Source organism: Candida tropicalis (assembly GCF_000006335.3).
Source record: "Candida tropicalis MYA-3404 genomic scaffold supercont3.2, whole genome shotgun sequence".
Lineage (NCBI taxonomy): Eukaryota > Fungi > Ascomycota > Pichiomycetes > Serinales > Debaryomycetaceae > Candida > Candida tropicalis.
The window spans coordinates 923183-937620 of NW_003020049.1; the positions used below are offsets into that span (position 1 = coordinate 923183).

General features: G+C 33.4%; 9 protein-coding genes across 9 annotated transcripts; 5 read left to right on the forward strand and 4 right to left on the reverse strand. All coding sequences in view use genetic code 12, as the record gives it.

Annotated features, from left to right (window-relative positions):
* Window positions 1-587: 587 nt before the first annotated feature.
* On the forward strand, window positions 588-2726 carry CTRG_01492 (uncharacterized protein; the record flags this gene model as incomplete). Its single annotated transcript, XM_002547140.1, has 1 exon — window positions 588-2726. The coding sequence occupies one exon, from the start codon at window positions 588-590 to the stop codon at window positions 2724-2726; it is 2139 nt and encodes a 712-aa protein (XP_002547186.1).
* A 67-nt stretch (window positions 2727-2793) lies between these two features.
* On the forward strand, window positions 2794-4929 carry CTRG_01493 (assimilatory sulfite reductase (NADPH) hemoprotein subunit; the record flags this gene model as incomplete). Its single annotated transcript, XM_002547141.1, has 1 exon — window positions 2794-4929. The coding sequence occupies one exon, from the start codon at window positions 2794-2796 to the stop codon at window positions 4927-4929; it is 2136 nt and encodes a 711-aa protein (XP_002547187.1).
* Window positions 4930-5022: 93 nt separating this feature from the next.
* CTRG_01494 (uncharacterized protein) lies at window positions 5023-5316 on the reverse strand (the record flags this gene model as incomplete). Its single annotated transcript, XM_002547142.1, has 1 exon — window positions 5023-5316. The coding sequence occupies one exon, from the start codon at window positions 5314-5316 to the stop codon at window positions 5023-5025; it is 294 nt and encodes a 97-aa protein (XP_002547188.1).
* A 256-nt stretch (window positions 5317-5572) lies between these two features.
* On the forward strand, window positions 5573-6409 carry RPN10 (proteasome regulatory particle base subunit; the record flags this gene model as incomplete). The annotated part of the gene is made up of 1 exon (XM_002547143.1): window positions 5573-6409. One exon carries the CDS (start codon window positions 5573-5575, stop codon window positions 6407-6409), a length of 837 nt encoding a protein of 278 aa, XP_002547189.1.
* Window positions 6410-6719: 310 nt separating this feature from the next.
* On the forward strand, window positions 6720-8315 carry CTRG_01496 (uncharacterized protein; the record flags this gene model as incomplete). Its single annotated transcript, XM_002547144.1, has 1 exon — window positions 6720-8315. One exon carries the CDS (start codon window positions 6720-6722, stop codon window positions 8313-8315), a length of 1596 nt encoding a protein of 531 aa, XP_002547190.1.
* A 2-nt stretch (window positions 8316-8317) lies between these two features.
* CSM3 (Csm3p) lies at window positions 8318-9322 on the reverse strand (the record flags this gene model as incomplete). Its single annotated transcript, XM_002547145.1, has 1 exon — window positions 8318-9322. One exon carries the CDS (start codon window positions 9320-9322, stop codon window positions 8318-8320), a length of 1005 nt encoding a protein of 334 aa, XP_002547191.1.
* A 241-nt stretch (window positions 9323-9563) lies between these two features.
* On the forward strand, window positions 9564-10610 carry CTRG_01498 (putative polyadenylation protein; the record flags this gene model as incomplete). Its single annotated transcript, XM_002547146.1, has 1 exon — window positions 9564-10610. The coding sequence occupies one exon, from the start codon at window positions 9564-9566 to the stop codon at window positions 10608-10610; it is 1047 nt and encodes a 348-aa protein (XP_002547192.1).
* Window positions 10601-11824, reverse strand: CTRG_01499 (exopolyphosphatase; the record flags this gene model as incomplete). Its single annotated transcript, XM_002547147.1, has 1 exon — window positions 10601-11824. One exon carries the CDS (start codon window positions 11822-11824, stop codon window positions 10601-10603), a length of 1224 nt encoding a protein of 407 aa, XP_002547193.1.
* Window positions 11825-12106: 282 nt separating this feature from the next.
* On the reverse strand, window positions 12107-14386 carry PMT4 (dolichyl-phosphate-mannose-protein mannosyltransferase; the record flags this gene model as incomplete). The annotated part of the gene is made up of 1 exon (XM_002547148.1): window positions 12107-14386. The coding sequence occupies one exon, from the start codon at window positions 14384-14386 to the stop codon at window positions 12107-12109; it is 2280 nt and encodes a 759-aa protein (XP_002547194.1).
* Window positions 14387-14438: the final 52 nt, after the last annotated feature.

Sequence of the window (14438 nt, forward strand, 5' to 3'; positions counted from 1 at the left end):
ACAAATATATATTATGCTTTCAAATTCCATCATGGGAAATGGAAAAGGTGGTGCCTGGACAGGGACAAATATTTTTGGCCGTTTTCGCAGACCGTTGACAATGATAACTGCGCATGTTTTTCTGACCACACTGAATGATATTATCGATAATGCTGAACCTTGTGGCACATCTCTTGGGTGTATACGAACACATGTGGGTTCTATTGTATCTTTCATAAATGGTATAACCTCACTGGTGACTAATAATTATATGATCATCTGAGTGGAATTGACTATACGAACTAAAAATGCATTGGTAGCACAAAGGTGCAATTTACAAGCCAATCACCAACAGTAGGTTTTTAATTACGCATAACTCACGTGCCCGATCGCAATTTTTTTCTTCTCTCTTTATTGTTTAATAAACATCTCCAAATTTTTCATCATTTATCAATTTAATTAAATATATATAATCTAAGCAGGATCTCTTGATAATTTTTTTTATTTAATTATTTAATCCTTTCTTTTTCTATTTTTTTTTATTTTATTCATTTGCTTTTTTTCTTTTTGATCCTTATATCTCCTTTTGAAATAAGAACCATTGCATCATGAGTTTACGTCAAGAAGAAGCTATTGCAAAGGTTATTGAGAACATTGGTGGATCTGTTTTTGTTACACAACCAGCAAAATCAGTTGCTTCCTCTTTCACTCCATTATTACCACATTCAAAAATTTTGATCAACTCAAATGAACCATATGCTAGCATACAACAATATTTAATTGATAATCAAAATGAAGATCAACCAGAACAAGATGAGTCTGAAACTTCCAATAATGATGAAATTGTCACTGTTACTACCGATGGAGTAACTGTTTTACAAAATTTGCCATATTTTTCATCAAATGTATTTAAATCAAATAAAGTTGTGTCCCATGTTGAATTAAACAACTTTGACTATGCCATTGTCACTGCTTTAAGGGATTTACAATACCCAATCATAATATCACAAACCTCCCAAGAAGCTTATACTTATGCAAACTTGGCTTATAATTTGGCAACCAAATTAAATACTTCAGTTTTCCACATTTTTGCACCAACTGATTATAACGCTAAGAAATCAGTTAAAGTATCTCAGGGTGTTTTATTAGAATCATTGGAAAAATTATCCTTGGACCAAGTGGTTGCCAAATTCGATGTCCAACCATTTGAAATAGTGAACAAGGTTTCCAAACAACAAGATGCTATTTTATACTTGGGTCAAGTAACAGACGAATTAATTGCTGCTGCCAATAAAGCTAACGCTTTGTTGATCAGTGTTAAGCTTTATAGACCATTCCAATTACAAAATTTACTCAACATAATTCCAGCAAGCATTCAAACATTATCCATTGTTCAACAATCTACCACTTCATTTGCTTCATATGCTCCATTATTACTTGATTTTTTCAGTGAATATGCTAAATACCAAGCTTTGAAGAACTTCACCAAAATTGTTGCTGCCACTTTCGGTTTTGTTCAAGATTATAACGAAGTTGTTTCTCAATTATTAGACAACACAAGGTCTGAATCACCAAAACAAAATTTGTCTTACGGTAAGGTCAACACTGTTTTGGCCACCAAATCTTCAAAACAAAAGTACGAAAAATACGTTGAAGCATTAACTGAAGCCCACAACTTGGAACAAGCTTACATCAAGATTTTACAACAAATTAATTTGACCAACTTGAACATCTTGAATGAATTCCAAGCTACTAATGCTGGTGCTGAATCAAACCCAGACTTTGGTTATGGTTCTTTCTTGTATGATCAAGAACAACAAGAAAACTTGATTGCTTTGGTTCAAAACTCAGTTAAAGCAAACGAATTCCACACTGCAGACAATGCTAAATTGATTGACCTTCTTTCTCAATGGTTGGTTCAAATTCAAGAAACTGGTGAAGTGGAAAACAGATTTCATGTTGAAATTGTTGATTTATTAAAAACTGATACTTCTACCACTATTGCTCGTGAATTGTTAGCTTTGGCTAAATATTTCAAGACTGAAAAGAATTGGTTAATTGGTTCAGATGCTTGGTCCTATGACTTGGGTTCTTCTGGTGTTCACAATGTTATTACTTCAGGAAAGAACATTAACATGTTGATCATCGATTCAGAACCATACAAGGAAAAATCACAAGAAGATAAAACCATCAATGGTTTCCGTAAGAAGGATGTTGGTTTATATGCCATGAACTATGGTGGTTGTTATGTTGCTTCTGTTGCTATTTATTCTTCCTACACTCAAGTGTTACAAGCTTTCATTGAAGCTGAAAAATTCAATGGTCCATCTATTGTCTTGGCTTACTTGCCATACAACAGTGAATCTGACAGCACTTTGTCTGTTTTACAAGAAACCAAGAAAGCTGTTGATAGTGGTTACTGGCCATTGTACAGATATGATCCAACACTTGAAAAGGAAAAAGATATATTCAAATTGGACTCTTCTAATTTGAGAAAGCAGTTGGCTGATTTCTTGGAAAGAGAAAACAGATTAACTATGTTGGCAGCTAAAGATCCATTATTGTCAAGAAACTTGACTGCTACTGCTAATACTGAAGCTAAAACTAGACAAGCTAAGATCGCTGATGATTCATTTGCCCAATTATTACAAGGTTTATCCGGTCCTCCATTGACTATTGCATTCGCTTCTGACGGTGGTAATGCTGAAGCCGTTGCTAAGAAAATTAACAGACAAGCTTTGTGTTAGATGTTTGATATCTGTTGTTTTTGCAAATGGATGATTTATCTGTTGAAGATTAACTTACTGAAACCAAATGTTTGATTTTGTCACATCTACTTCTGGTCAAGGTGAGTTCCCAACCAATGGTAAACAATTCTGGGATGGTGTTAAAAACACTACTGACTTGGATTTGTCTGGTATTAGATTTTCTGTTTTCGGTTTGGGTGACTCTCAATATTGGCCAAGAAAAGAAGATAAACACTACTACAACAAACCAGCTAAGGATTTGTTTGCTAAATTGAAACTCTATGGTGGTGTTGAATTAGCCGACATTGGATTGGGAGATGACCAAGATGCTGATGGCTTTGCTACTGGATTCAATGAATGGATTCCAAAGATTTGGGCTGCTTTGGGTGTTGACAATGTCGAAGGTGTTGAAGAACCAAAACCAATCACCAATGAAGATATGAAGTTGGGTTCTGATTATCTTAGAGGTACTATTGTTGAAGGATTGCAAGACCAATCCACTGGTGCTATTTCAGCAGTTGATCAACAATTGACCAAATTCCATGGTATCTATATGCAAGATGATCGTGATATCAGAGACGAACGTAAAGCTCAAGGTCTTGAACCAGCTTACTCCTTTATGGTTCGTGTTAGATTACCAGGTGGTATTGCTACTCCAAAACAATACTTGAAAATGGATGAATTGGCTGATGAAAGAGGTAATGGTACTTTGAAATTGACTACCAGAGCTACTTTCCAATTGCATGGTGTTGTTAAACATGACTTGAAACCAGCTATTAGAGGTATGAACTCTGCATTGATGGATACTTTGGCTGCTTGTGGTGATGTTAACAGAAACGTTATGGTTTCAGCTTTACCCCACAACGCCAAGATTCATGGTCAAGTTGCTGAAGTTGGTGCTTTGATTTCTGAATTCTTATTGCCAAGAACCACTGCTTACCACGAAATTTGGTTACAAGGTGAAGATGAAGGTGATAAACCAGGTTACGCTGAAGCTTGGGAAAACCGTAAAGAAGGTCCAACTAAAAAGAAGACTTTGGTTGCTGGTAATGTTTTGACTGATATTGAACCACAATATGGTGTCACTTATTTGCCAAGAAAGTTCAAAGTTGTTATTACTGTCCCACCATACAACGATGTTGATGTCTATGCCCATGATGTTGGTTTGATTGCCATTGTTGAAGACAATGAAGTTATTGGTTTCAACGTTTTAGCTGGTGGTGGTATGGGTTCTACTCACAACAACAAGAAAACTTATCCAAGAACTGGTTCTATGTTGGGTTATGTCAGTAAAGATCAAGTTCACATTGCTTGTGAAAAGATTATGTTAGTTCAAAGAGATTTCGGTGACAGAACCAACAGAAAACACGCTAGATTAAAGTATACCATTGATGATTTGGGTGTTGAAGTATTCAAATCCAAGGTTGAAGACTTGTTGGGATACAAATTTGACGCTCCAAAACCATTCAAGATTGAATCCAACATTGATTACTTTGGTTGGTGTAAAGATGAATTGGGTTACAACCATTTCACTACTTTTATTGAAAATGGTAGAATTGAAGATACTCCAGAGTTGCCACAAAAGACTGGTTTACGTAAAGTTGCTGAATTCTTAGGTTCTGGAAACAGATCTGGTGAATTTAGATTGACTGGTAACCAACATATCCTTATTTCTAATGTCAGTGATGAAGACTTGGATGAAGTTAAACAATTGTTGGCTCAATACAAATTGGATAACACTGATTTCTCTGCCTTGAGAAAATCATCAGCTGCTTGTGTTGCTTTCCCAACTTGTGGTTTAGCTATGGCTGAATCCGAAAGATACTTGCCAGTATTGATTACCAAATTAGAAGAAGCTTTAGAAGAATATGGTTTGAGACATGATTCAGTTGTTATGAGAATGACAGGTTGTCCAAATGGTTGTGCTAGACCTTGGGTTGCTGAAGTTGCTTTGGTTGGTAAAGCTTATGGTGCATACAATTTGATGTTGGGAGGTGGTCATCATGGTCAACGTTTGAACAAAATTTACAGATACTCCATTAAAGAAGATGAAATCTTGGAAATCTTGAAAAACTTGTTCAAGAGATGGAGTTTGGAAAGAGATGAAGGTGAACCATTCGGTGATTGGTGTATTAGAGCTGGTATTATTGCTGAAACCACCGAAGGTAAATATTTCCATGATAATATCCCAGAAGATGCATAGACGTATAGTTTTGTTATTATTTTAAAACCTTGTATATTATGATTAAAACTTCAATAAGTTAAATGTATAATAGTTATTGTTAGATGATAAATGTTATTTTGTATGAGTTCCATTTCGTTTCATTTCCAATTGTAGTTTCCTTTTCATATCCTGTACGTCTTTAACCAATGTTTTCGCTACCAATCTTTGAGATCTTTCAACCTGAAATACATCTTTTAGTTTCACATCCCATAAAGTAACACTAACACCATTTAGTCGTCTCATTACTCGTTGATAAGTTTGATCCGCTAGTTTTTTCCTCTGTTCTTCATTTCTTTTGGCTATTTTGTTTCGTTCAGATTTCAAATGATGTAGAATTGCTTCCTTTTGTTTTCTAGTATATGCCATAGTAGCTCTCCATATAGGTTATTCGTTGTGATGGAAGTGGTTGTTATTGTTGTTGTTGTTGATTATTGAAAAACTGCATATAGAATTTTTTTTTTTTTTGTTCGTCGGTTGGTTGTCTCGGGTTGAGTGTTTGGTGTGCGAAATTGAAGTGGCAAAGAAATTTTACAACAGGATTCCCCCATCATTATTATCCATTGGAAATCATCATCATCCACATCAACATATATACAAAACACATCATTATTAGACATTCAAAATGGTACTTGAAGCAACTATGATAGCCATTGATAACTCGGAATATACGAGAAATGGTGATTTTTTAACAACTAGATATGAAGCACAATTAACCGCAACTGAATTTATTTTTCAAAACAAGATCAATTCTAATCCTGAAAATACTGTTGGTTTATTAGCATATGGAGGTAGTGGACCACAAGTATTATCTACTTTAACTACAGATTTTGGTAAGATTTTATCAGGAGTTCATGAAACAAAGATTCATGGGGAAAATAATTTTTCAAGTGGGATTCAAGTAGCTGCATTAGCATTAAAACATCGTCAGAATAAAGTACAACAACAAAGAATTATTATATTTGTTGGTAGTCCAATAAAAGAAAGTGAAAAAGAATTGGAAAAATTGGCTAAAAAAATGAAAAAGAATAATGTTGCAATTGATATTATAAACTTTGGTGAAGAAGGTGTAAATACTGCAAAATTAGAAAAATTCCAATCAATTATAAATAATCATGATAATTCACATCTTGTTACTGTTTCGCCGGGACCAAGATTATTATATGAAGTTGTTGCATCTTCTCCGATTTTATTAGAAGATGGAGGTTTTGGAGGTGCTGGTGGAGATATGGATTTCTTTGGCGGTGCAGGTGGTGCTGGAGATATTATTGATCCAAACATGGACCCAGACTTGGCTATGGCTTTAAGATTATCATTAGAAGAAGAAAAGGCTAGACAAGAAAGAGAGGCTGCTGAAAGAGCCAAAGCTGAATCAGGAAATGCAGATTTAGCGAAAATCGATGAAAGTAAAGAAGACAATAATGATAAAGACAAGGACGTCAACATGGAAGATGCGAAGTAAGTGGATATAGAATATTTCTTTTTGTATATGTGTCTATCTGTAATTGAGATAAGCACAACAATAAAAACATATCAAGAATCACGAATCTACATATACATGTATTTGTTACACTGATGTGCGGGTTGAGCATATCCAATATAAACAAACAAGAAAGAGCTGCGAAATTTATATTACACACACACACACACAATTCAATTAAAAGAAAAGTAAATTGCCACACATTTTAACAACCAGAAAAGGGCAATAAATACGGCTGATAATGGATATTTACTGATATCCAACAGATCATCAGTCAATTAAAATAAAAAGCATGAGTAATAGAACAACAAAAGAATCGACTCGTCGTAGTAAGAAATTCAAAGGAGTAGTCACTTCAAGTTCATCACGATTAATTCCTATTAAAACACCACAACTTAGTTTATTAGCGGCAACACCAGGTGATCTTATTCTAACACCAATTCAACTGACAAAATCTCATTTCATTGATGCTTATTCTAAAGGAAAATGGAATCTATCAAAAATACCATGTCCTCCATGTATGCCAAATAAAGGATATATGAAACCACCAGAAAGCTATAACGAACCAGGTAGATTAGATGCTGTTTCAAGATATATTGATTTGCCACATTGGCATGAAATGTCAATATTTAGAAAATGTCTTTCTAAATTACGGAAAAATTTTCAAATACCAGGAGTTGCATTATCATTAATTGATAATTATAAATGTCATTTTAAAATTGAAACTATGTTGAACACAAATTATGTTCCACGTTGTATTGCTATTGAATCCCATGCAATTCTATCGCAAGGTTATTTTTTATTATTGGATGCTTCAAAAGATTGGAGAACAAGAACAAATCCATTAGTTACTAGTTCTCCGTATATAAGATTTTGGTGTGGAGTACCATTGATGACTTGTACAAGAGAAGTTATTGGAATATTGTCAATATTTGATAGATTTCCAAAGGATTCATTTAGTGAAGAAAATTGTACAATTTTACAACTTGTTAGTAAAGAAATTATGGAAATGTTGGAAAGTCCGTTGGACGTAGTATTGATTAAAATGAATAAATATTCCCCCAAAATCAACAGTATTGAATATTTTTCACCGAATAATGATTTAAGAGTATTACAGAAGCAAATTGGTAGACCAACAAGTAGTAAATCATCTTTGGTGTTTGAAAAAGATGGTTCAGGAGGTAGATATTCTCAGAATAATACCTACAGATTTATAAAATATGGTCCATCAAATACAAACAAACTGAGAGATTCAAATGAAACTGCAAAAGAAGAACAACCTACTTCAATGGTTAAAGAACGAGAGTTGTGGCAATTTTTATTCTCAGTTGGATCATTAAAGAAAGCAGGTACGGTATTATCTAAAGTTTTGGCAACTAATTATCATTTTGAATTTGTATACATTTTGGAAATACGAATTGCTGAACCGTATCAAATATTAAAAGAATATTTCCCGTTATCCGAAGAGAAAGTTCAAGTTGAATCATTTGATCATTTCAATATGTTGATTAAACGTAAAGATTCTCAAAATGAATTCATGACAAGGGTTATTGGATTTCATGGTACAAATTTCACTACTCAACATTTTGAAAGTTCTATACATTACAAGGCATTTATGTCAGAATTTGGTGTTGAATATAGAAATGCAAAAGCAAATTCAGTATATAATCGAGGAATGTTATTGCCATTCTATAGAAACGGTTCAGTTCTAGTTAGAAAATCAGGTGTAACACCTACTGACGGGAGAATGATTGATGTTTATTTACGAAGTGGAGGTTATCTTATTGCATTATTTTCAACTAATGTGTACAAAGATATCAACAATGATTTAGTGTCTAACATTTTCAATCACGCTAGTACTTTTAGAAAGATATACATTTGTACTTGATATTATGGATCATTTTGTCTCATCAACTCTAGTTCAAGATCATCATCCTCTTGGCCTCCTTCCATAAGTTCATCTTCTTGAACGTTGTTCATATCAATACTTGATGGCTCAACTTGTAACATAGACATATCATCATCACTAAATGGATCATCTGATTCGTTGTCATTATTAGATGCTGGTGGCTTTGAAGACGCTTCAATTGTTGTAGATGTATTATTCGCAGCTGATTCGATATCTTGTCTTGGAGTGAGATCTTCTGTGCTATTCAGGTCCACGAATAACGACGGTTCACTTAATGGTGTGAGATCTTCTGTACTATTAGAATCAACAAAAAGACTTTCTAAACCAGATCCTGTATTTTGAGTAGGTCCATTAGTATTATTATCATCTGCTGTGATAGCTTGCGTATGCATGATACCCCAGTCATCATTATCATCAGCATCTGCTTGTTGTTGTTGTTCTTGGTCTTCTGGGTTATTTGCATCCTCTACAATAATACCTTTAGCAACCTTTAATTTATGTAATTCAGCATTAATCAATTCTCTTCTGTATAATCTCAACTGGGCTGATTTCCCATTTAATGATCTAACTAAATGTATGCAATCTTTAAAATTTGCTTTTGGAAATAATCCATGACACCATAATTGATAAAATTGTAAAACTGAACTTAAATTATCAAATTCGTGTTCAAATTTTTGTGTTTTACTTATTGAGTTTCGTGGGTTTGAATAGAATTTCTTATCATTTTTTTGAATAGTTCGAATTAATTTACCATGATTCTTAACAATATATGGCAATCCATTGGGACTAAATATTCTAGCATTATCCATTCTTGCTATTTTAGCTCTAGTTCTTAATTTAATTGGCTTGTCTAAACCAAGAATATCCTCTTCTCCATTCTCCTGAGGAGCAGCCGGATCATTTGGCTGCAGTCTTTGAGATGTTGGTTCCTCACTAATACGAGAAACATCGATACCTTCCTCTATTTCCTCTAATATACTTGACATTGTTGTTTGGGTTGATCTGAAATAAACAACAATATCAAATGGGAATATTTTTTTTTTCGAACTTAATAAAAAAAATTCAAAACCGCGTCTTCTTGGGGTGACACGGTTTTTTGTCTGTAACACTTGGTAGCGACACGTGTGTGTCTCATTTAAGTTTTCAATCAGTAAGATGAGATTACTTCAAAAAAAAACCATCATCAAGTATTCATTGCTCTTTGTCCATTCCTTCTGACCAACAAGAATGTATTTCACAGAATACTTACCACGATTGAATAGTATATCAGTGGTATCAGATGTACCAGATAATACCACTCTTGAAGACATTTCAGGAGTTAGTTTAAATTCATCAATGGAGTTATCCATACAATTAAAACAATCATCACCAATTAAGATCAAATCCCCAATTCCAATCAATGATTTGAAAGTATCAGGAGTAAAACTTGTAAACAATACACTATCATTTTCAATAAAACTTTCAGAATTCACACAAGAAACACTGCCATTTACAGAACAAACAATTGATCAATGGTCATGTAAAGATCTTTCTAGAACACCAGAAATCAATGGTCGTCATAGTTTCAAATTTATTTGTAATAATTGTAAATTTCTGTTAATTGAATCATATGGTTTTAATTTCAAAGATATGCCCTCGGAATTATGGTATGAAATGATGGACTTTTGGCACTGTCATAAACCTGACAACCATGAAGAACATAAAAAGGATTACAAAGGTGTATTAAAACCAGATTATGGTACCATTATTGTTGGTGGTTATTATTTGCTACAGAAATATAATGAAAATATCATACAGATAAATGATACGCTCACTTGTAAATCATGTGAATGCATTTTAGGAGAAATGTATCAAGATGTTATGAGAATTTACAAATGGACAATTCTGTTAGAATATGAAAAAGATAATCAATTGATTCGAGAGAGTTACAATTCTGGTTTGTTTATCTATAATTTAATGGTAGATAAAATCAATTCAACTGCCACCAGAAAGTTTAAACTAGAGATTAACGATAAATCAACATTTATATGGGTAATGAATCTTGGTTTGAATGTGTGTGTGAATGGAGCTGTACATGATAATGCTCTTAAGCTTTTGATATCAGATGATGTACAAAACAAAGACGATTATGAAACTTTAGACATCCCAGATGATGAGATCACCAGTAAGTTCTTACAAGATTTAACAGAGACAAACAAGCTTCTTCCGAAATCTATTCAAAGTCTATCAATGGGATCTAATAAGTTTATAGTAAGTTATTTAAGTTATAAATGATTACCGTTGATTAATTTACTTTCAAGGATATCTTTAACAATAGGAACAATTTGTTTTCTAGAAGCAGCAGTATTTCCTTGATCAAACAATTTGTAATGTCCCTTTTGGTTAACTGCTTCAATCTTGGATCTGATTTTTTCGATTCCGTACACATTATCATTAAGTTGTAAGGGTTCTTGAGCGTATTTATATAAATCTTCGTATCTAGCTTTATCTTTATCTTCATAATAGTATGCAAATTCTCTGGTGTATTTATATGTGTCTTTTCTTGTAAATGAATCAGACATGACCAATAAATCAAGCTTATTAGCCACAAGTGCATCTGCGAGTGTTTTTTCAATTTCTTCTTTGGAATAGTTGGTAAAAATCCATTTGAATGATTTTCCAAGAGAACTAAAACCAACTCTATCGCCCCCACTAAAAGTAAATTGTTTATAATCCTTACGTAAAGTATCCATGAATGAAAATCCTTCAAAATCCTTCTTAGCAGCTTTTAAAGTTGAATGGAAATTTTCAATTTCAGATTTCCCATTTTCAGATATAAACAATTGTTGGAATTGATTGCCTAAACCTTTTTGATAATTCTTAAAAGCAATTGTATCTGGTTCTTCAACTTTTTGGCTCATACAATTAGTATCAATCAATAAAGGACCTAATAATAATTCCATAACTTCATGTTGTTTATCAAAAAATTGTTGATCATTACTGAAAAATTTTTCATAAAAATAATTGAAAACTAAAGAACTGTTTGATCCACAAGTTCTTATAATTCTAGGATCAGCTTTTAAAAACTCTCCTTCATCAGCATGATGGTCAAGAATTCCAACAATTTCAATTTTACCATCATCATAAGCTTTATGTAATTCATCACCCTGAATATTATTATGATCAACCAAATTCACTAAAACTTTATTTGAATCTTGAGAAAGTTTTTCAAAATCTTCTACAAAATATAAAAGATCTTCAGTGATGGAATGATATGACAATAATTTGACGATATCTTTTCTTAATCTTAAATCATCTTTTGGAATATTAATCAATGGTATTATGAATTTATCGGTGGATTGTAAATTAGTAAAATATGCAAATGTTAAAGCACTCACAACGGAGTCCATATCAGCAGATTGGTTACCAGTAACAAAAGTGTAAGGTAATTTCAATGCTTTTGAGTCCACTTTTTGTTTTAAACTAATTAAATATGATCTTATTGACATTTTGTATGTGGCTAGCTAGATTTGAACTCTTAGTCTACTTGTAATACGTAATTAATTTATCAAGATAAAAAAAAAAGTTTTCCTTCGTTCGTTTCTCGTTTGGTCCCTACATTTTCAGATCTGATTCGAATTACGAGAGCACAAACCGTGCGGCATTGTCAAATAAGTAATATGTATAAAGTAAATCAAACAGGCTATATATATATATAGCTAAAACTATGTATCAATTTGATATATCTGAGTATGTATGAAGTGTAAGGAAATGAAAAGTAATTGGTTAGATTACTTTCCGTAATGTAATTTAATGTCAAACCATTGTCTTGAACGGATTTCTTCTGGTGACAAGAAAGCATCACCATAAGTAAGAGCTCTAAAATGGAAGAAGAACCAGATGATCACGGTTGAACAAACTGAAACAACAGCAATCATCTTGACCTTGTTAACACCGACTGGTTTGCCATTGGCTTTAGCAGAGTTGTTGGAACAAATGAATTCTACTAAACCACCAGAAAACAAAGCTGCAACCAAATGAGCTGGCAAATAATGATGCAAGAATTTTTGACGGTTCATCAAATAGAATGGGAAGTAATGAGCACTCCAACCAATGAATAAGAATCCCAAAGTATTGTACAATCTTGATCTAGCTCTGTTGCTCAAAATGTGGTAGTTACGACGGCGAGTAACTTGATCAGCCAAAAGAATACCGAGATAAATGGACAAGAAACAAACTTCTAACCAGAAACCAGGAATGTTACCAATAAAAAAGATTTGTCTCTTTTCAACATTATCATTATAGAATGAAACACCACTTAATGCCAATGGCCATTCGTTTGGTTGAGAAGCAAATGGATGTTCTGATGACAATTGATTGTTGTGACGGAACATCAAGAATTGTAATTCCCACCATTTTCTCAAGAATGGTAAAGTCTTGACTTTCTTTGGAACATATTGGGATCTTGGATCATTAGGTTGCAAGTTGGTGATTTGGTCAATAGTCCAAATGTTTTCCTTTTCTGGAATTTTCTTGTTACCACTAACTTCTTGTTGTTTAAAACCCCATTCTGGCAATAATTCATCATCATGAGTCCACATAGCAACCATGGTGTCAACATGTAAAATTCTCATTTCAGTAGCTAAAGTCTTGACTTCTCTTCTTTGTTTTTCCTTCTTTGGATTAGATCCTGGAACTTGCAATCTCAATCTGAACAAAGTTTCATTGTAACGTTGAGCGGCAACATCATCATAAACAATAGTGAATTCTTCATTGGTTGGTTTTAATGGAGAGGCAACATCGTGAGTTAACAAGTAACCACCAGTACCAATGTGTCTAAATCTGACAACATCATTAGTGAAAACCTTGGTGTTTTTACCAGCACCTTCAACGGTTGGAACAATTTCCCATTGGTTATTTGCATCTTCAAAAGCATTGTCTTGTTTAACACAAGTAACTTGTTGGCTATTGGAAGAAACTCTACCATCTTCGTAACGCAATGGGTAGACATGTTGATGGGAATGCAAGAAAGCACCGGTGTCTTTGTGTTTGATAGTGATTTGATCATAGTATTGGACTTGTTTAGAATGAGCTGCTAATGGGGATTCCAATAAAGTTTCTTGGAATTCACTGGACATGAAAGCATCACCTGGACCAGATTTGTTCAAAATGGCAAAATGCAAGTAGAACCAGTACAAATAAATACAGAATGGAACAATAATAAGAGCCCATAATCTGGCCAAAAAGTGCTTAATAAATTCTTGCAAAGTCAAACCTTTTCTGTAATCCAACAAAATCCATAATTCGTGTACTACAGCAATACCAATTGTAAGGTAAGTGAAAACACCAACATATTTGGTAGAAATAACACAGGACAATGAAACACCAGTAGCTAATAACCAAGTCCACCAGTTTCTAGAAAATGATTCTTTTCTATAAGTTGAAAACTTAGCATAACAGAACATGGTGGCAGCAACACTAAGAATCAAAGTAGCATCTAATAAAATCAATCTAGAATCGGTAACTTGAGCATTGTCAAAACAAACAATAATACTTGAGAACAAACAAGCTGCAACACCAAAACCCAAAGTTTTCATGGTCAAAAACATAATTGGGATAGTAACAGTACCTTGAATGGCCAGTAAAGATCTGTACGCAATGTAAGGAACATTATTTTCAATATAAGAATCACCAATGGCATCGAATTTAAACTTACCATTGTATCCAACTAACCAACCAACAAATGCAATCAATAATTTTGCAAAAGGTGGATGTAAATCAAAGAAATAAGTTCCTTCCAAATAATAAGAAGCAAATTTACCAAAATGAACTTCATCGAAAACAACTTTATTTGGAGTTCCCAATTTAGTAAATCTAGTATAAATTGCTAGAAGGGTGACTAAACCTAATGCGATCCAATATTTGGAATCTGGTTCTTTTGGTGGGACAATTTTATCCAATTCGAAACCTTCTTTCTTATCGTTATCGAATTCGATATGGGAATTATAAGTGGAAGTAGATCTCTTCCCATTTGTTGCACCACCACTTCTTTTCTTTAAAGTTTGTGACATTGTTTCTTTATAAATAAGTAACAAGGATGTATATGTGGAGAAGTTCGAGTCT